The sequence below is a fragment of the Nomascus leucogenys genome, chromosome 22a (assembly GCF_006542625.1).
Source record: "Nomascus leucogenys isolate Asia chromosome 22a, Asia_NLE_v1, whole genome shotgun sequence".
In the NCBI taxonomy this organism is placed as follows: Eukaryota; Metazoa; Chordata; class Mammalia; order Primates; family Hylobatidae; genus Nomascus; species Nomascus leucogenys.
Window position 1 is genome coordinate 31,893,604 of NC_044402.1, and position 22,287 is coordinate 31,915,890.

Sequence of the window (22,287 nt, forward strand, 5' to 3'; positions counted from 1 at the left end):
TGGGCAACAGAGTGAGACTCCATCTCAAAAAAAAACAAAAACAAAAAAACAAAAAAAAACACCCCTCTCTTTCGCTTTCTCACGCACGTGCACACACACACACACCACACAAACTGCATGGTATATGTTATCCAAAGGCTGAATTTCTTTGGACTGAATATCACTAGAAGTTTATATAATTGCTCTATATTAGCTAAAACTAATAATCATGTACCAAAAATATGCTTTTTTTTACAAAATAACACAATTTATTACTATTTTAAAACAAGTCTCACAAAATAACATTCAGAAACTCAACATTTCTAAATAACTTAATTCACAATACGTTTAGTCATAAAGTCATGCTACAAAACTCCTGTGTATAAAAGATTACCAAAGTATTCATAGATGTTAAAATGTTCTTCAGAATGGAGTTGGTTCTAGAAGCCAAAGATTCTGGAATGATGCTCGTAATCATGACTGCCAGCCTGGGAGAGGAGCTGGCTATGCGCATGTGCTCTTAGCTTCCAACTCACCAGTCTTTTGATGGGAGTGATCCCTCTAGGCAGTAGCACCTCAGAGGCAGGTACCCTACTGATCACAGAGGCAAAGAACCTCCCACCCATATAATGTTAGACAACTCTACATTCATTTAAAATCTAGAGGTGAGAATGATAATTCGCAAAGCTTCTATTCTGAGTAGGAGAACTACTTGACACATCCCCCAGGGGGATGATCTTGGATGTAACAGACATGGAAGACGATTCAAGTAGGGAAAAAGGGAAATCCTGACTCTGATTATGTCAAAAGACAGTAACTACTCATGTGGGTTTAGAACGAGCAAGGGTGAGGTTTGATTCTCTAACATCCAAGTGCAGGCTAGATATTTACCCATCTGCCCTATGGAAGTCCTTTCCACCAACATCCAGTTCGTAAGTTTAAAGTGCAAATCTACTGAAAAATAGTTTACTATCCCTCTTTCCCCATGTTAAATTTGCTAGATCGTAATTTGGTTGGCTGGGTCTCCTCTAAACTGCCCAATATGGGAAATTAACTAGAATCCAGTTAATGACTTCTCCAAATATCAAGTAAAAAGTTTTATCAGTTTATCTTAGGTCAGAGAAAGGTAAGAGTCTAGTTCTTCCTTTCAGTTTTCTTCCTTTACAGATTTATAAAATGCAGGAATAGAGATACAGATATGGTATTTCTAAAATTTCCATGATTTTAAAACATGACGCTTGATTTTTGGAAGTTCGCCCATTTTATGGTTTACAAAAAGAAAACAATATGACACATGTTAGTGCAAAGATAAAGAAATATGGTCAAGTTAGCTTGTCAGAAGAAGCACCAACTCTGCTACACTGAATCTTGCTTTTATATTTCATTATTTACAGACACATTAAACAGCCCCAAATAAATAAAATCTGTGTCAAAGGAATGAATTTCTAGTAAAGGGTAACATGCAATTTAGCAGTTTTCTTCCTTTACCAACACTTACAGTGTATAAGGTCTTAGTGAATTGATGGTCTGACTGTAGTCAGAGAGACACAATCTATTCATGACTGATGCTTTGACACTTTCTCCTAATGCTTTTAAGTGAATGATTAACTCCAACCTTTCTGGGCCCTATGCTTTTCCATTTAGCCCTGAGAAAAACCCAGGTAGAAGATTCCAACTCTCTTTACACATCACCAATTCTCAGAATAAGTCAATAGTCAAGATTCATTTCTTATTCTTCCTTATTCTGCTTCAGACCACTGGTAAAAGGTGTCAAAAGAAGTGCTTATTCAAGTTCAAATTCCACTTTCCACAAAAGTACCACATTTTTTTTTCTTTTTGAGATGGAGACTCACTCTGTCGCCCAGGCTGGAGTACAGTCACACGATCTCGGCTCACTGAAGCCTCTGCCTCCCGGGTTCAAGCAATTCTCCTGCCTCAGCCTCCCGAGTAGCTGGGATTACAGGCATGCACTACCACACCCGGCTAACTTTTTATATTTTTGGTAGACACGGGGTTTCACCATGTTGGCCAGGCTGGTCTCGAACTCCTCAAGTGATCTGCCCACCACGGCCTCCCAAAGTGCTGGGATTACAGGCAGGAGCCACAGTGCCCAACCAGGAAACACATTTAAGTGCCTTATACCATCATATGTGGAATGAATCCAGTAACCATACCAGTTATTGACCAGTTATCTTAAGCAGACATTCTTCTGATCACATCCAAAATTGATGTCTACATCAGCTAACTTTCCTACAAGATTATCAAATTTTACACAGTATTTTTCTGTATTTAATGACTGCCATGGTCTGCAAAATTATGTGCATTATTAGACAATGAATGATGCTTAAAGAATGATGACCTATTTTCTAAAATACACTCAAAATATAAACTTTAGAGACAAAGCAAAATCTATCATAAAGTTGGCTTCTGTTGATAGAAACAGAGAGGTAGGTTAATAATCACTGTCCTAAGATAAGCAAGAATGCTTAGAAATAAAAGTTGAGACCCTGCTTCAAAAAAGAGAAGTTGAACCTTCCAGCCCTGAGTTTCTAATATTACATGAAAATTATGAAAACGAGCATTACAGCCGGTCGCAGTGGCTCACGTCTGTAATCCCAGCACTTTGGGAGGCTGAGGCAGGCAGATCACGAGGTCAGGAGTTTGAGACCAGCCTGGCCAATATGATGAAACGCCGTCTCTACTAAAAATACAAAAATTAGCCAGGCATGGTGGCGCATGCCTGCAGTCCCAGCTACTTGGGAGGCTGAGGCAGAAGAATTGCTTGAACCCGGGAGGCAGAGGTTGCGGTGAGCCGAGATTGCACCACTGCACTCCAGCCTAGGCGACACAGCAAGACTCTGTCTCAAAAAAAAAAAAAAAAAAAAAAATACCAGTGACCATTTCTTTCCATCCATGATTATTGAATACATCACCTTCTCTCATATAACAATTCAAGTGGCACATGGCTACAGACTGAAAATAAATGGACCCCGGACATAAGTGATGTTGGTATAAAAAGTACAACTAAGGGAGAATTTGTTCCCACCCTCCTACCCAAGGGACAGATGGCAATGTCTGGAGATATCTTTGTTGTCATGGCCGAGGAGGGGGTCTACTGGAATCTAGTAGGTAGAGGCCAGGGCTGCAGCTGAACATCCTAAGTACACAGGACAGCCCCCAACAACAATGAATTATCAATCCCAAGATGTTAATAGTTCCAAGGTTGATCCTCTGGTTTAAAGGAACAAATTCTTATTAACAGAGAACAACACAAAAACCTTTTAAGGCCTGTCTAGGTAATACAGCCCTAATCTTAGAGTTAGGGAACATAGAAAAGTTAAACTCCTTGGTAGACTAAAATCAAATTTGCTGTGAAAAACTAAAATACTGGACTGATTCCAGAGTCTTACCATCACTTACAAGAATAGAAGAAATTTGGCCAGGTGCGGTGGCTCGTGCCTGTAATCCTAGCACTTTGGGAGGCCAATGTGGGCAGGTCACCTGAAGTTAGGAGTTTAAGACAAGCCTGGCCAACATGGTGAAACCCCATCTCTACTAAAAATACAAAAATAGGCCAGGCATGATGGCACATGCCTGTGGTCCCAGCTACTCGGGAGTGAGACTCTGTTTAAAACAAAACAAAACAAAAAAAATAGAATAGAAAAAATTTAAATGATCCACTAAAATGGCTTAATGTCTTAAACCGGAAGCACAGAGATAATCTATTCCACATAGGTCAAATATCTGATCCAAGAGGCATAAACCAAAGGCATTTATATCAGCTAAATTTGCAGCAGTAAAGGATAATTTAGGGAATGATTTGAGAGAATATCCTACATTTCTTCATACATCCCAACTGCCATTTTCTAATGGCATGGGTTCCATGAACAGGGATGCGTAGAAGTCATTCAAAGATTTGTTGAATGATACTGAATATGAATTTTGCATGAAATGGACAGAGAAAAGTATCTTACATTTGTCTGAGAACTACCTGTAATTAGAAGTCATTGAGAAACAAGGAGAAAGAGAACCAGTTTCTATATTACAGAATTCAGAAAAAACAAACACCAAAACTCAAAGCCATTTTACAAATAAATCAATATGAAATCATTCACTTCCTATTATATTCACTTCCAGGGTTACTTTTAGAAAACATATCCATATCAACATGGCTTCAAGCTTGCCTACTGGAGGAAGTGCAGACTTTAAGAAGATCATCTTCCCTCTCAGTTTGTGGAACTTAAACATCACCAAGGAGAATGAAGGCTCATTGCCTATGGTTCATAAAAGAAATGTCCAAAGGCTTTGAATGCATAAACCAGCTAGAGTAGAATAAGGTTTCTTCCTATCAGATTGAAAAGAAGAGAGAAAAGAAAACTAAAAGGGTGTTAGACCAAGTTTTCCTCCTTTTGTTTTTTTTTTTTTTTTTTTTAATATGGAGTCTCGCTCTGTTGCCCAGGCTGGAGTGCAGTGGAGCAATCTCGGCTCACTGCAACCTCTGCCTCCCGGGTTCAAATGATTCTCCTGCCTCAGCCTCCCAAGTAGTTGGGACTACAGGCGCCTACCACCATGCCCGGCTAATTTTTGTATTTTTAGTAGAGATGGGGTTTCACCATGCTGGTCAGGCTGGTCTTGAACTCCTGATCTCGGATGATCCGCCCGCCTCGGCCTCCCAAAGTGCTGGGATGACAGGCATGAGCCACCGTGCCTGGCCTCTAGTTTGTATTTAGAGTTGATTGTCAAAGCAGTGGTCCCTTTTGATCAGAGTAACTTAGAAAAATCAAGTAATTCCTATATAAATGATAGCTGAAATCTTCTGAAACCCAGGACTACTTATGCAATCACTTTTTAAAGATGATTCTTCCCTCTTTCACTGTGATTTTATGAAAGTAAAATCACACAAGTAGATGGGGAAACCAGAATCAACAGTCTCTGAGGGACTTTAGGCACAATTTGGCAGAGGGCCCCTGACTTCTTTTCTGCAATCTAATAGTGATTCAGCCATGGCCTCCTATGACTTCATCTGCTTACTGACTACAATGTCTTACATTTTCCTGAAAGATTTTTTGTTTACATGATAAATTCTAACCTCTGCATCTAACTATTGCTTTGCAATTTTGAGGTTAAATCACCTACACTGCTTTATGTAGGAGACAATCCTCAAACATATTGCCATTTGCCTGGGATCTCATACTGAAACATCTCCCTTCCCTCCACAACCACGTACATAATACATTTTAAGAGCTGTTTAACTTAGAACTTCTCAAAAAATATATTTTGAAATACTAAGTTTCATTATACCCTTACTTATAACCATGATAGTCACTTTTCCCAACCATGAGGGTCACCAGACCAAATCATTAGGGTAAATTTTGACATACATCAATGGCCAGCATTTAGTCTAGGAATTCAAATATAACTAATGCTTTAAACACATAAGGAACTATAAAACCAAAATGTGTGCTTAAGGCCAAGTCCACATGAGTAACATGGCCACATTATCAGTCAAAGAAATGGTCATGACAGTCATTTTAACCACTGACTGAGATCACAGAATGACTGACTGTACACAATGACTCAAGTGGCCATGCATATAAAAACAACCTAAATTCCAGTTGACAATGTACACATTTTTGGAAAAACAAATAAGTATAATACAGACTAGAAGGTCTCTGAGATACTGAGTTTTCCTTTTTTCACCATATCTTTTCCAATGGAACTTTGGAGTCTTGGTTCCAGACCTGCTGTATTTCTAAGAGGAACTCTTCCCATCGCCATGCTGCCTTCTGAGCTAAAGGCATGATATATTTGTGCTTCTGAATTGTACAGAGACAGACCTTCAGGAAAAATGTTCTAAATTTTCAAATGTACATCTTTTAAAATGTCTAACCTAAAAAAATGAACAAACTAAAAAATCATTTGTTCCTTTGTTATTAAAAATGGTCTACAAGGGTTTTGTTTTAGTAGATGGGGCTACACAGTACATAACTGAGACTGAAGACAAAAATTGAAAATTTGTGGTTTCTAAAAAGAGGAATAGGATATATAAGGTTGGCATTACCAGTTTTGGGGAGAAACACTGAATAAGTTAAGGGAAAAAAAAAAGATGAGAATGAGTGATCTGTTTTATCTTAAGAAACTTTTGTCCCATACAGAATCTTTAAAATAGACAATTATATAAAATTTATCTATTGTTCTTATGACATTTAAATAAGTTAACACACAGTGGAAAGCGTGGCATTAGTTATCTTCTTCCTCATCCCCTTTAATTACTGGAGTACCTAAAATGAAAAAGAAAATTATTACTGGTTATTCTCAAAAAATTGCTAAAATTCTAGATGAAAATATTTTCCTGGCCAGGCACAGTGGCTCACGCCTGTAATCCCAGCACTTTGGGAGGCTGAGACAGGTGGATCACCTGAGGTCAGGAGTTCGAGACCATCCTGGCCAACAGGGTGAAACCCCGTCTCTATAAAAATACAAAAATTAGCTGGGCATGATGGCAGGTGGTTGTAATCCCAGTTACTTGGGAGGCTGAGGCAGGAGAATTGCTTGAACCCGGGAGGCAGAGGGTGCAGTGAGCCAAGATTACACCATTGCACTCCAGCCTGGGTGACAAGAGCAAAACTCCATGTCAGAAAAAAGAAAAACCTGAGAAGCTCTGAGATACTATGAAGTATGCCATAATAAAAATAATTTCACAAAATAATCTCTTTAATTTCAAATTCTCTAAAAAGCTTCTCAGGAGAATTCTCAAATGGTTTAGTATACATACTTATGAATATTAAGCCCCCTAACTGCCAAATCGCAAATAAAAATGCCTATGGCCAGGCACGGTGGCTCACTGCCTCTAATTCCAGCACTTTGGGAGGCCAGAAGAGAGGAGCGCTTAAGCCTAGGAGTTGGAGACCAGCCTGGGCAACATAGCAAGACCCCATCTCTACAAAAAATAAAAAAATTTAGCCAGGCATGGTGGTGTGAGCCTGTAGTCTTCAACTACTTTGGAGGCTGAGGTGGGAGGATCACTTGAGCCTGGGAGGTCCAGGCTGTGGTGAGCTGTAATTATGCCACTGCACTCCAGCCTGGGTGGCAGAGTAAGACCCAGTCTCAAAAAAAAAAAAGCCAACAAGTACCAAGTAGAAAAATAAAGTAAGTTCTGTACATGTTAAACGCTTTCTGTGGGCCGGGCGCGGTGGCTCACGCCTGTAATCCCACCACTTTGGGAGGCCGAGGCGGGTGGATCACTTGAAGTCAGGGGTTCGAGACCAGCCTGGCGAACATGGTGAAACCCCATCTCTACTAAAAATACAAAATTGGCTGGCCGTTGTGGCGCATGCCTGTAATCCCATCTACTTAGAAGGCTGAGGCAGGAGAATCGCTTGAGCCCGGGAGGCAGAGGTTGCAGTGAACCAAGATCGTGCCATTGCACTCTAGCCTGGGCGACAGAGCAAGACTCCATCTCAAAAAAAAAAAAAAGCTTTCTATGTTTAGCATAAAGAAATATTCCTTATTTCCCACAATAAAATGTGTAATCACAGTACTGCCAAAAATCTGAACTCCTCTAATGGTTGTTTTATATGACCTCCCCCAATTGCTGAACATTGGGGATACGCTGAAAAAAAAAAAAAATCACTGTAGAGGAAACAAAGCACATCTCTGGCTCTCACTGGGCCAACGGCCACCCATCTGAGCTTTAGCATTTGAAGCCAGTCTGACCCCAGCTGAGTATTCAGTCTTAACTCTTCAGCCATTTACCCTGCACTCCAGCTAACCTGATCAATTCATCGTCTCCCAAACTCATCTCGCACACTTTTACCTCTGGCCTACTGGTTAACAAAGTTCCTTCATTTTTCTTTCCCTTTTCTTTTCTCTTCTCTTCTCTGAAGACTTTCTTCATTCATTCATTTATATATATATATATATATATATATATATATATATATATATATATATACATACACAGGGCTTGCTCTGTTGCCCAGCTGGACTTGAACTCCTGGGCTCAAAGGATCTTCATGCCTCAGCCTCCCAAGTAGCTGGATCTACAGGTGCATGCCACCGTGCCCAGCTTAAAGTTCCTTCATTTTGTAATGTCCTCAACTCTTCTCCCATCTAAACCCTACCCTTTATGAAGAACAAACCCCAGTGCCTCTCTTCCTCAGTGATGCCTTCCAAGAGGGACATGTTCTTTACGGCCGTGAGCATAGTTTGACCTCTCTGTACACCCCCGAGCATTTGTTTGTGGGACAAGTGAACTTTTTGTTGATGCGCAACATACAAAGTGTACAAATTATAACGTACAGATTGATAAATGTTCATAAAGTGAACACAAGCTAGTTACCAGCACCCAGATTTAAGAAAGAAAAGATTATCAGAACCCCCAAAACTGCCTCAGGCCCCCTGCCAGTCACTATACCCACAAAAGATATATTCTATCCTAATATCTAACACCATAGCTTATTTTCCTTGTTTTTTGTTTGTTTTTTTAAAGACAAGGTCTTGCTCTGTTACCCAGGCTGGAGTGCAGTGGTGTGATCACAGCTCATTACAGCCTCAAACTCCCAGACTCAAGCAATCTTCCTGCCTCAGCCTCCCAAATAGGACCACGGGAATGATATAGTATGTACCCTGTGTCTGGCTTCTTTTATTCAACATTATGTTTGTATGATTCATCCATGTTGTGTAAAATTGTAATTCATTCATTTTTACTGCTGTTTAATATTTTATTGTATGACTATGCCATATTTTATTTATCTATTCTATTGTTCATGAACATTTAAGTAGTTTCTAATTTTTAGCTATTAATATACTGCTACTATGAACATCCTCATACGTGTCTTTTGGTAAACATTCACACCCTTTTCTTTGGGGTATGTAGTTAGGAGGGAAATTGCTGGGTCACAAGAAATGTACGTTTAGAGCTTTTGTAGATAACGCCAATTTCCCAAAGTGGTTATACGAAGTTACGTTACCATCCTACAGGGTATAAGAGTTGCTTCACATCCTCACTAGCATTTGGTATTGTCCGTCTTTTTTATTTGAGATTTTTAACATCCCTCAGCTTTAGGCTGGGCGCGGTGGCTCACACCTGTAATTCCAGCACTTAGGGAGGCTGAGGTGGGTGGATCACGAGGTCAGGAGTTCAAGACCAGCCTGGCCAAGATGATGAGACCCCATCTCTACTAAAAATACAAAAATTAGCCGGGCATGGTGGCGGGTGCCCGTAATCCCAGCTCCTCAGGAGGCTGAGGCAGAGAATTGCTCGAACCTGGGAGGTGGAGGCTGCAGCGAGCTGAGATCGCGCCACTGCACTCTAGCCTGGGTGACAGAGTGAGACTCCGTCTCAAAAAAAAAAAAAAGATCCCTCAGTTTTGCTTATGAGCAACGGAAGAGAAACAAAAACGGGCAAGTTTGCAGCTGTGGCCATCTCTGTTCTGGTCTATCCCACTGGTTTAGGATAGACTAAGGTGTTCTAGGGGCTGTTCAGATTGACATGAAGTCAATACATGGTCCAAAAGGCCATAATGTAGCTTTGTCTATTCAAGTTCTACATTGATGGTTCTATTTTATTCTTTTTTTTTTTTTCTTCTCGGCTCACTGCAACCTCCGCCTCCTGGGTTCAAGCGATTCTCCTGCCCCAGCCTCCCGAATAGCTGGGATTACAGGCATGTGCCACCATGCCTGGCTAATTTTATATTTTTAGTAGAGACGGGGTTTCGCCATGTTGGTCAGGCTGGTCTCAAACTGCCGACCTCAGGTGATCTGCCCGCCTCAGCCTCCCAAAGTGGTGGGATTACAGGTGTGAGCCACTGTGCCCGGCCTATTTTTTCTTTCTTTCTTTTTTTTTTTTTTTTGAGCCAGTCTTGTTCTGTCACCCAGGCTGGAGTGCAGTGGGGCAATCTCAGCTCACTGCAACCTCTGCCTCCCGGGTTCAAGTGATTCTCCTGCCTCAGTCTCCCAAGTAGCTGGGATTATAGGCGCCTGCCACCACACCCAGCTAATTTTTGTATTTTTAGTAGAGACGGGGTTTCACCAGGTGGGCCAGGCTGGTCTCAAACTCCTGACCTCAGGTGATCCACCCACCTTGGCCTCCCAAAGTGCTGGGATTACAGGCATGAGCCACTACACCCGGCCTCTATTTTATTCTTAAGGGAAGAGGTTTGCTTTCTACGTAAAATCCTGAAGGAAGTAAAGACAAATGATTTGAAATCAGGAGGCTGAGGCCGGAGAATGACTTGAACTTGGGAGGCGGAGCTTGCAGTGAGTTGAGATGGTGCCACTGCACTCTAGCCTGGGTGACAGAGCAAGGCTCTGTCTCAAAAAAATTAATAAATAAATAAAGGCTGGGCATAGTGGCTCACGCCTATAATCCCAGCACTTCAGGAGGCCGAGGCGGGCGGATCACAAGGTCAAGAGATCAAAACCATCCTGGCCGACATGGTGAAACCCCATCTCTACTAAAAATACAAAAATTAGCTGGGGGTGGTGGCGCATGCCTGTAGTTCCAGCTACTTGGGAGGCTGAGGCAGAAGAATCGGTTGAACCCAGGAGGCGGAGGTTGCAGTGAGCCAAGATTGCGCCATTGTACTCCAGCCTGGGCAACAGAGCCAGACTCTAAAAAAAAGAATGACAGACTGAATTTCTTAACAGCCCAGCTGAATTGAATTGGGGAGGTAGTGTTCAAAGTCAAAATGAGCTCGATTTATATTGAAATATTTCTTATACACTTGCATTTTGGGATTGAGTTAAAATCTAAAATAATTATAACTCTTTACTTTGTTTCTGAGACAGAGTCTCGCTCTGTTGCCCAGGCTGGAGTACAGTGGTGTCATCTTGGCTCACTGCAACCACCGCCTCCCAGATTCAAGCAATTCTCCTGCCTTAGCCTCCTGAATAACTGAGATTACAGGCACCCACCATCAGGTCCAGCTAATTTTGTATTTTTACTAGAGATGGGGTTTCACCATGTTGGCCAGGCTGGTCTCGAACTCCTGACCTCAAGTAATCCTCCCACCTCGGCCTCCCAAAGTGCTAGGATTACAGGTGTGAGCCACTACACCCAGCTAATAACATATATTTTGAATACTTACTTTATGTTAAGCACAACGTTTAGCATAGATTATCACTATGTTTCAGTGTTTCACATAGATTATTTCATTTAATCCTCATAATAATACTCTGATATATGTTCTAAAATGATTACTAATGATACTATTATCATCTCCAGTTTTTAGATTACAAATGAACAAGGTTTGGTGAGATTAATTAATTAGCACAATTTCACAAACTATTAAGTGGAGGAGCTGGGACTTGACTCAGTTAATCAGGGTTATCTACTGATGCTGACACCGATCTTAAGATATTGGGAAACTAAGACTGGGGATGAGGGGAGAAACAGTGAGAGAGAACACCACAATTTTGATCCAATTGTAAAAAAGCAACTGCTTACCATGTATTTCTGATTATTCTGCAGAATCAGAATAATTTTTGATTCTGATCAAAATTTGTGACCTTTGTGTCACCTTTCTGACTTGAGAATAAGCCTTTCTTTTTTTAACCTGCTTAAATAAGCTAGAAGTTTATTTTTCTTTTACATAAAAGTACAAGTAGATAGTAGATAGACATGGAACTTTATGTTGTCTGGAAGTCAGGATCCTTCTCTCTTTTTTTTTTTGAGACGGAGTTTCGCTCTTGTTGCCCAGGCTGGAGTGTAGTGGCACAATCATGGCTCACCACAACCTCCGCCTCCCGGATTCAAGCGATTCTCCTGCCTCAGCCTCACGAGTAGATGGGGTTACAGGCATGCACCACCACATCCAGTTAATTTTGTATTTTTAGTAGAGATGGGGTTTTTCCATGTTAGTCAGGCTGGTCTCGAACTCCCAACCTCAGGTGATCTGCCCGCCTCGGCCTCCCAAAGTGCTAGGATTACAGGCGTGAGCCACCGCACCTGGCCAGGATCCTTCTCTCTTACTGCTTGCATGGGTGACCTCTTTGTGATACAGGGAAGAGTGAGAAAAGGAGGAGGCTCAGCACCAAACCCTGAATAATTCCAGCTTTAATCCAACATAACAGAAGGAAATTTATATCAGGAAAAAATAAATATACAATTTTAAAAAAATAAATGCAGGGTTTTTCTCGCTATACTGTGAAGGCTGGTCTCAAACTCCTGACCCCAAGCAATCTTCCTGCCTCACTGAATAGCTTGGGACTACAGAAACGTGCCACTGTGACTGGCTCCACATAGATTTATAAGGCCTAGCTTTCTTTCTTTTCTTTTTTATTTTTTTTGAGATGGAATTTCACTCTTTTTTTGCCCAGGCTGGAGTGCAATGGCACAATCTCAGCTCACTGCAACCTCTGCCCGCCGAGTTCAAGCGATTCTCCTGCCTCAGCCTCCCGAGTAGCTGGGATTACAGGTGCCCGCCACCACGCCTGGCTAATATTTGTATTTTTAGTAGAGAGGGGGTTTCACCAGGTTGGCCAGGCTGGTCTCAGACTCCTGACCTTCGGTGATCCACCCGCCTCAGCCTCCCAAAGTGCTAGGATTACAGGCATGAGCCACAGTGCCTGGCCAGGCCTAGCTTTCTTATAAGCTTTTGGTCTAGGGAGAATCTTGTACCAGTCTAAATATCCTAGCAGTTTTTCTTTTTTTTTTTTTGAGACGGAGTCTCGCTCTGTCGCCCAGGCTGGAGTGCAGTGGCACAATCTCGGCTCACTGCAAGCTCTGCCTCCCGGGTTCATGCCATTCTCCTGCCTCAGCCTCTCCGAGTAGCTGGGACTACAGGCGCCCGCAACCACGCCCGGCTAATTTTTTTTTTTTGTATTTTTAGTAGAGAGGGGGTTTCACCGTGGTCTCGATCTGCTGACCTTGTGATCCGCCCGCCTCGGCCTCCCAAAGTGCTGAGATTACAAGCGTGAGCCACCGCGCCCGGCCATTTCCTAGCAGTTTTTCATCTTACCTTGGCTCAAACCTAGACCATTCAATTTTATATAGATAGAAATGACCTGGAAGATCAGAGGTATTTTTTCTTTAGTTTTTCTCCTCTTCATGATTCCATGCCACAAATTCCATTTTTATGCCTAGAAGACATGTCTAAGCCAGCTCAGAATCACTCACCATCCAGCTTTTTCAGTTTGGGCACTCTCTTGGTTGCTTCTTCAATCCAGTTATTCTCAGCAGAATGTTTCTCTTCCAAGGGATTGCCTACAAACACCAGGTCTTCCAGGCATGGCAGTTCTGCCAGCTTCACAAACTCAGCTACAAGTAAAAGAATATTTTCCATATTAAAACAGCAAGTTTTGGCTGGGTGCGGTGGCTCACGCCTGTAATCCCAGAGCTTTGGGAGGACAAGGCGGGCAGATCATGAGGTCAGGAGATCGAGACCATCCTGGCTAACACAGTGAAACCCCATCTCTACTAAAAATACAAAAATAAGCCAGGCGTGGTGGCGGGTGCCTGTAGTCCCAGCTACTCAGGAGGCTGAGGCAGGAGAATTGCTTGAACCCGGGAGACGGAGGTTGCAGTGAGCTGAGATTGCACCAGCGCACTCCAGACTGGGCGACAGAGCAAGACTCTGTCTCAAAAAACAAAAAAAACAAAACACAGCAGGTTTTACTGTTACAATTTTGGGGATTAAATTCCAATATCATTAACCCTCAGTTTGTGACTATTCATGACAATTAGTTGTTTAAGATTTTGAAGGAAGCTAGGAAAGTTATACCATATAAAGTCATTCTCAGAAGACATTACAGGATGGGAGGGAAAAAGAAGACATACCTCTCTACTTTAAATGCTAGCATAAGGATGAAATAAGACGAGATGAGATTCAAAGTCAAAAAGAACAAATCACTCTCCAGTGACAGGTCTTCTTCATGCTGTGCTGCATCAGTGTAGGTTAAGCTCACCTGCCTTTGTCTGTACCCATTCCCTCATCTTTGAATTCTTAAAACAACTCATTCAAATCTCTATTGCAGAACTTATCACACAGTTTTACTTTTTTTTGTTTTGAGAAAGAGTCTCCTTCTGTCACTCAGGCTGGAGTGCAATGGCATGATCTCCACTCGCTACAACCTCTGTCTCCTGGGTTAAAGCAACTCTCATGCCTCAGCCTCCCAAGTAGCTGGGACTACAGGCATGTACCACCACACCTGGCTATGTTTTTGTATTTTTGTATTTTTACAAAAAAAATTTTGGGTTTTGCTATGTTGGCCAGGCTAGTCTCAAACTCCTGACCTCAGGTGATCCGCCCTCCTTGGCCTCCCTAATTGTTGGGATTACCAGCAAGAGCCACTGCGCCTGGCCTCTTATCACACAGTTTTATAATTATCAGCTTACAAACTAATTTTCCCCACTAAGCTGTGAACTCCTTGAGGGCAGGGATAATGTCCTATTCAACTATGTATCCAAAGAGACTGGTATAGTTCATCACATATAACTGAATGAATTATGTACAATAAAAAAGCAAAGTAACATAGATATCAAATAAGTCTTCTACCTATGAAGTATTAAATTTAAACTTATTACTTCAGCCTTTGGATAATAGCTTAAATTTTTTTCATGATTAATAGGACCAGGACCTATCAGATTATATTCATCCTTATTTTTTTTTCAAGTTCTTTCACTTTATGTTTTATTTTTATTATACTTTAAGTTTTAGGGTACATGCGCACAATGTGCAGGTCTGTTACATATGTATACATGTGCCATGCTGGTATGCTGTACCCATTAACTCGTCATTTAACGTTAGGTATTTGAAACGGAGTCTCGCTCTGTTGCCCAGGCTGGAGTGCAGTGGCGCGATTTCAGCTCACTGCAAGCTCCGCCTCCCGGGTTCACGCCATTCTCCTGCCTCAGCCTCCCAAGTAGCTGGGACTACAGGCGCCCGCCACGATGCCCGGCTAATTTTTTTGTATTTTTAGTAGAGACGGGGTTTCACCGTGTTAGCCAGGATGGTCTCAATCTCCTGACCTCGTGATCCACCCGCCTCGGCCTCCCAAAGTTCTGGGATTAAAGGCGTGAGCCACCACGCCCGGCCCATCCTAAGTAAATATTTAAATATAAATGTTAAGCATTTAAAATTTAGAAACTCCTATAGCTACTTCTCTCTGAGCTTAGACATAAATGTTCCCACTTTCTCTCTGTGCTTAGAAATAAACGTTCTCGTTTTGCATCTTTTCCCTCTCGGACTATTTTCTATAAACAGGCAGTAGAAGGTTAGCAAAGGGCCACTCTCAGCTTACCCCAGTCTTTTACCAGGTTGTTAGACATGTAGAGAATCTTCAATTTCTTCATTACGTGGATCCCTTTCAACTTCTCAATAAAATTGTAGGAGATCCACAGTTCTTCTAACGTGTCCCCTACTGCCTCCTGAAAAGGAACAAAATTTGATTTATGTTTATGTTTAACCTTTTCTTTCTGTCTCCTTCTTTATAAAGATATACATAATGGCTTTCAAAGTGAACTTAGACACTGCCTGTCTACTTGTAGAAGAGCTAGTAGTTGTGTGGGAGTTTTTCTCATTGAGGGAGCTAAGTAGAACATTCCATTCCCTTCTTCAAACTAATCTGAACTCTTCCTTCTCTGATTGCTCCACTAAAAAAAAAAAAAAAAAAAAAAAAAAATCACAAAACATAATACGTTACTAAGAATAGCTACTGAAATCACCAAGAGGGGAAATAATGGCACTATCTTATCACGTTCATTAATGGTATGGTTTTCAAATTACATTCCTATAGAGTATATTATTTGGTCCTTACAATATCTGCTTTAAAGCAGATAAGGCAGGTTATTTGATTTCTATTATAGAGGGATTAAGGGCTTTTTCTAAGAACACACTGCTATTAAATAATAGAGCTAGGTCTAAAATTCAGGGTCTTCTCCAACATTTATTATGATAATTTTCAAACATAAAAAAGTTGTTTTTTGTTTTGTTTTGTTTGAGACAGGGTCTCGCTCTGTCACCCAGACTGGGGTGCAGTGGCACACTCACAGCTAACTGCAGCCTCAACCTCCCCTGGGCTCAAGCAATCCTCTCACCTCAACCTCCCTAGTAGCTGGGACTACAGGTGCACACTACCACATCTCGCTAATTTTTGTCTTCTTGGTAGAGATGGGTTTTGTAGAGATGTTGTCCAGGCTGGTCTTGAACTCCTGGACTCAAGGAATCTGCCTGCCTCGGCCTCCCAAAGTGCTGGGATTAAGGCATGAGCCACTGTGCCCAGCCAATAATACAATTTCCTTTAAATATTTGTTAAGTAGATAATAAAGACAAGATTTTTGTGAAGCAGTCTAGTGAATATCAATGAGGAAAACCTGGCAAAGTTTGAGTGAATAAATTCAGTGAAATCTGTCATTAAATAAGCTGACTCTTTTGAGAACTGGACAATAACTGAACAGTCATTTAGCAAACTGGTCAGCTTCTGCATGTAAACAAGCCATTTCTCCCCTCAGTTTCTTACTCTGTAAAATGAGGAGATTGGCGCAATGAAATACCATCTCATACCCATTAGGATAGCTACTATCAAAATCACAGAAAATAGTAAGTATTAGTGAGGATGAGGAGAAATTGGAACCCTGTACACAGTTGGCAGGGAGGTAAAATGGTGCAGCTGCTATGGAAAACAATTTGGCAGTTCCTTAAAAAATTAAAACACTTATCATATAATAATTGATATCACTTAACAGGGGATCCAGCCATTCCACTTCTGGGCACATATTCAGAAGAAATGAAAGTGGGATATTGGTACACCCATGTTCACAGTAGCAAATTCACAATAGCCAAAAGATTGACGTGACCCAAGCGTCCACTGATAGACAAACGGATAAACAAAATATGGTATATACATACCACAATAGAATATCATTCAACATTAAGCAGGAACAGGCTGGGTGCAGTGGCTCACATCTGTAATCCCAACACTTTGGGAAGCCAAGGCGGGCGGCTCACCTGAGGTCAGGAGTTTGAGACCAGCCTGGCCAACGTGGTGAAATCCCATCTCTACTAAAAATATAAAAAAAATTAGCCGGGCGTGGTGGCACATGCCTGTAGTCCCAACTACTTTGGCGGCTGAGGCAGAAGAATCGCTTGAACCTGGGAGGTGGAGGTTGTAATGAGCCAAAATTGCGCCACTGCACTCCAGCCTCAGCAATACAGCAAGACTCAATCTCAAAAAAAAAAAAAAAAAATTAAGCAGAAAGGAAATTCTGACACATGCTACAACATGGATGAAACTTGAGGATATTACGCTAAGTTAAATAAGCCAGTCACAAAAAGATAAATGCTGTATGATATTACTTATATGAAATACCTAGAGTAGTTAAATTCGTAAAGATGGAAAGTGGAATGGTGGGTGCCAGGGATGGGGGAAGAGGCAGTAGGAAGCTATTGTATGCTTACAGAGGTTCAGATACGCAAGATAAAGAGAGTTCTGGAGATGGATGGTGATGTTCGTGCAAGTCTACTTACTACCACTGAACTATACACTTAAAAATGCTTTAGATTGTAAACTTTATGTTATGTATATTTCACCACCATAAAAAACATTGGAAAAAATGAGGAAGTTGGACAAGTTCTTTAAGGTTCCTCTCAGCTACTAAAATTTATGATTTTTTAAGGTCAACAAACCATTGTAAGTATTGAAAACAAAAAAGTAAATGTCTACTCTGTAAATAATATCATGTTGGAGGTTACAGAAGTGGGAGAGCTTTATGAAATGCCATAAAATCTATTTTTTTATTTGTTTTTTAATTTAGAGACAGGGTCTCAGTCTGTTACCCAGGCTGCAGTACAGGGCACAATCAGCTCACCGCAGCCTTCAACTCCTGGGCTTAAATGATCCTCCTGCCTCAGCCCCCTGAGTAGTTGGAACAGGCACGTGCCACCATGCTTGGCTAATTAAAAAAAAAAATTTTTTTTTTTAGAGAGGGTCTCACTATGTTGTCTAGGCTGGTCTCAAACTCCTGGCCTCAAGCAATCCTGCCTCGACCTCCCAAAGTGCTAGGACTATAGGCGTGAGCCAACATGCCCAGCTGACCTCTATTTTAGACTATATGTAATGATGGATGATGATGATGATGATTGCTCTGTATAAAGTAATAAATCCAGGTAACACAATGTTGCTTGAAAATTGTTGTGGGGATGTGATTTATAAACAGTTAAGAATTGTTGGTAGGTAGTTGATTACATGTTAAGTATACAAAAATAAATGGCTTTTATATTATTTAATATAAACAGGAAGGGTGTTAAAGAGAAATGCATCATAGCAACAAAAACTATAAATTACCCAGGAAATTAAAAATAGAACTACCATATGATTCAGCAATCTCACTACAGGGTATATAGCCAAAAGAAATGAAAACAGTATGTTAAAAAGATAGCTATCAGTACTCCCATGTTTACTGCAGCACTATTCACAATAGCCAAAATATGGAATCAACCTAAGTGTCCAATAATGAATGAATGGATAAAGAAAACATGGTATATCACACAATGGAATACTATTCAGCCATAAAAAAGCATGAAATCCTGTCATTTGTTACAATGTGAATGAACCTGGAGAACATTATGTTAAGTGACACATCAGACACAGAATGACACTGCATGATCTCACTCATATGTGGAATCTAAAAAAGTTGATCTCAGCCAGGTGCGGTGGCTCACGCCTGTAATTCCAGCACTTTGGGAGGCCGAGGTGGGTGGATCACTTGAGGTCAGGAGTTTGAGACCAGCCTGACCAACAGGGTGAAACCCTGTCTCTACTCAATATATAAAATTAGCCAGGCGTGGTGGTGGGCACCTGTAATCCCAGCTACCTGGGAGGAAGAGGCAGGAGAATCGCTTGAACCTGGAAGGTGGAGGTTGCAGTGAGCCAAGATCACACCATTGCACTCCAGCCTGGGTAACAAGAGTGAACTTGTTATTCTCAAAATAATAATAATAATAATAATAATAATAAATAAAAAAAGTTGATCTCATGGAAGTAGAGAGCAGAACAGTAGTTACCAGAGACTGGAGAGGGGGGTGGGGGGCTGAGGGGAGGATGGGAATAAGTTGGTAAATGAGTACCAAGTTACAATTACATAGGAGAATAAGCTCTGGTGTTCTACTGCACAGCAGGTTAACTATATTTAACAATAATGTATACGGTCATGCAATGCATAATATTTCAATCAATGATTGACTCTATATACAATGGTGGTCCCATAAGATTATAATAGGGCTGAAAAATTCCTATTGCCTAGTGATATCCCAGCAGTCATAGTCCCAGTAGCACAAGGCATTCACGTTTGTGGTGATACTAGTGTAAACAAACCTACTGAGCCACCAGCCATACACACGCATAACACATACACTTATGTATAGTACATAATAATGATAGCAAATGACAATATTACTGGTTTATGTATTTACTATACTTTTTATAGTTATTTTAGATATACCCCTTCTACTTATTAAAAAAAGCTAACTGTAGGCTGGGCGTGGTGGCTCACGCCTGTAATCCCAGCACTTTGGGAGGCCGAGGCGGGTGGATCACCTAAGGTAGGGAGTTCGAGACCAGCCTGACCAACATGGAGAAACCCTGTCTCTACTAAAAATCCAACATTAGCTGGGCGTGGTGGTGTATGCCTGTAATCCCAGCTACTCGGAAGGCTGAGGCAGAAGAATCACTTGAACCCGGGAGGCGGAGGTTGCAGTGAGCCGAGATTGTGCCGTTGCACTCTGGCCTGGGCAACAAGAGCGAAACTCTGACTCAAAAAAAAAAAAAAAAGCTAACTGTAAAACAGCCTCAGGCAGGTCCTTAAGGAGGTATTCTAGAAAGGCACTGTTGTCACAGGAAATGGTGGCTCCGTGTGTGTTACTGCCCCTGAAGACTTTCCAGTGGGACAAGATGTGGAGGTGGAAGACAGTGATACTGACTCTGGGTAGGCCTAGGCTAATGTATGTGTTTGTGTCTTCATTTTTAACAAAAATATGTAAAAAAGATTTAAAAATTTAAAGATAGAAAAAAGTTTATAGAAAGCTTATAGAATAATGAAATAAAGAAAGAAAATATTTTTGTACTGCTATACAATGTGTTTGTGTTTCCGGCTGTTATTACAAAAAAGTCAAGAAGTTAAAAAAAATTGAAAAGTTTTTAAAATTAAAAAAGTTGGCTGGGCGCAGCGGCTCATGCCTGTAATCCCAGCACTTTGGGAGGCCGAGGCGGGCAGATCACTTGAGGCCAGGAGTTCGAGACTAGCCTAGCCAACACAGAGAAACACTATCTGTACTAAAAATACAAAAAAAAAAAAAAAATTAGTCAGGCATGGTGGTGAGCACCTGTGATCCCAGCTACTCGGGAGGCTGAGGCAGGAGAATTGCTTGAACCAGGAGAATCACAGTGAACTGAGACTGAGCCACTGCACTCTAGCCTTGGCAACAGAGCGAGACTCTATCTCAAAAAAAAAAAAAAGTTACAGTAAGCTAAGGTTCATTTCTTATTGAAGAAATAAAAACATATTAATATTATTATTTTTGAGACAGAGTTTTGCTCTTGTTGCCCAGGCTGGAGTACAAAGGTGTGATCTCGGCTCACTGCAACCTCCGCCTCCCAGGTTCAAGCGATTCTCCTGCCTCAGCCTTCCAAGTAACTGGAATTACAGGCATGCACCACCACGCCTGGCTAATTTTGTATTTTTAGTAGAAATGGGGTTTCTCCATGTTGGTCAGCCTGGTCTCGAACTCCCAACCTGAGGTGATCTGCCTGCCTCAGTCTCCCAAAGTGCTGGGATTACAGGCGTGAGCCACCATGCCCAGCTAAACATATTATTTTTATTTATTTATTCATTTATTTAGAGGCAGGGTCTTGCTCTATTGTCCAGGCTGGAGTGCAGTGGTGTGATCACAGCTCACTGCAAACTCTAACTCCTGGGCTCAAGCAATCCTCAGTTTCCTGATACCTAGGACTACAGTGTGCATCACCACACCCAACTAATATATATATAAATATATATATATATATATATATATATATTTTTTTTTTTTTTTTGTAGAGATGGGATCTCGCTATGTTGTCCATGCTTGACTCCAGCTACTGGCCTTAAGTGATCCCACTGCCTCAGCCTCCTCAAGTGCTGGCATTACAGATGTGAGCCACTGTGCCCAGCTAAAACATTGTTTATAAATTAAATGTAGCCTGTGTACAGTGTTTTATAAAATCTACAGTTGTGGACCGGGCGCGGTGGTTCAAGCCTGTAATCCCAGCACTTTGGGAGGCTGAGGCGGGTAGATCACCTGAGGTCAGGAGTTCAAGAACAGCCTGGCCAACATGGTGAAACCCCATCTCTAGTAAAAAATATAAAAACTAGCCGGGCATGGTGGTGGGCTCCTGTAATCCCAGCTATTCAGGAGGCTGAGGCAGGAGAGCTGCTTGAACCCAGGAGACGGAGGTTGCAGTGAGCCGACAGGGTGCCACTGCACTCCAGCCTCAGTGACAGCGTGAGACTCCGTCTCAAAAAACCAAAACAAACAAAAACCAAAAAAACCAGCAACAACAAATAACAACAACAACAAAAAATCTATAGTTGTGTACGGTAATGTCCTAGGCCTTCACATTCACTCATCACTCACTCACTGACTCATCCAGAGAAACTTGCAGTCCTGCAAGCTCCATTTATGATAAATGCTCTATACGCCTGTATCATTTCTTATATTTTACACTGTATTTTTACTGTACTTTTTCTATATTTAGATATACAAATACTTACCATTGTGTTCCAACTGCCTTCAGCACTCGGTACAGTGATATGCTTGCTGAGCAGGTTTGTGGCCTAGGAGCAATAGGCTAAACCATATAGCCTATGTATGTAGTAGGCTATACCATCTAGGTTTATGTAAGCACACTCTATGATGTTCCCACAACAACAAGATTGCCTAATGTTGCATTTCTCAGAATATATCCCAGTCATTATGTGATGCATGACTGTATTTCAAAATAGCTAGAAGATTTTTAATGTTCTCACTACAAATAAATAATAAGTGTTTGAGTGATTGATATGCTAATCACCTTGGTTTGATCATTACACAACGTATATGTAGGTATCAAAACATCGCATTGTACCCCATGAATAAGTACAATTATAATGTGTCAATTTAAGAATGACTCAGAAATAAATCTTTGTACATGAAATATACAAGGTCTTACAGGAATTAAAACTATGGAATTCTACTGAAGGACATAAAAAATATGAATACATCTTCTCATAAGATTCATTATTATAAAGATGTGTAACTTCTCTCCAAATCAATCCACAAATTTAATATTTAG

At 41.2% G+C, this 22,287-nt stretch overlaps 1 protein-coding gene across 2 annotated transcripts in view; it reads right to left on the reverse strand.

The window, feature by feature from the left end:
- Positions 1–225: 225 nt before the first annotated feature.
- The window catches only part of DNAL1 (dynein axonemal light chain 1), a 56,150-nt gene continuing 34,088 nt past the window's right edge, over positions 226–22,287 (reverse strand). For both annotated transcript variants that reach the window (XM_003260733.4, XM_003260732.4), the window contains 3 exons: positions 15,223–15,349; positions 13,100–13,240; positions 226–6,260 (listed from right to left, as the gene is read on the reverse strand). In XM_003260733.4, coding sequence (XP_003260781.2) covers positions 6,220–6,260; positions 13,100–13,240; positions 15,223–15,349 — 309 coding nt within the window. In that variant the 3' untranslated portion in view covers positions 226–6,219. The remainder of the gene's footprint in view (positions 6,261–13,099; positions 13,241–15,222; positions 15,350–22,287) is intronic.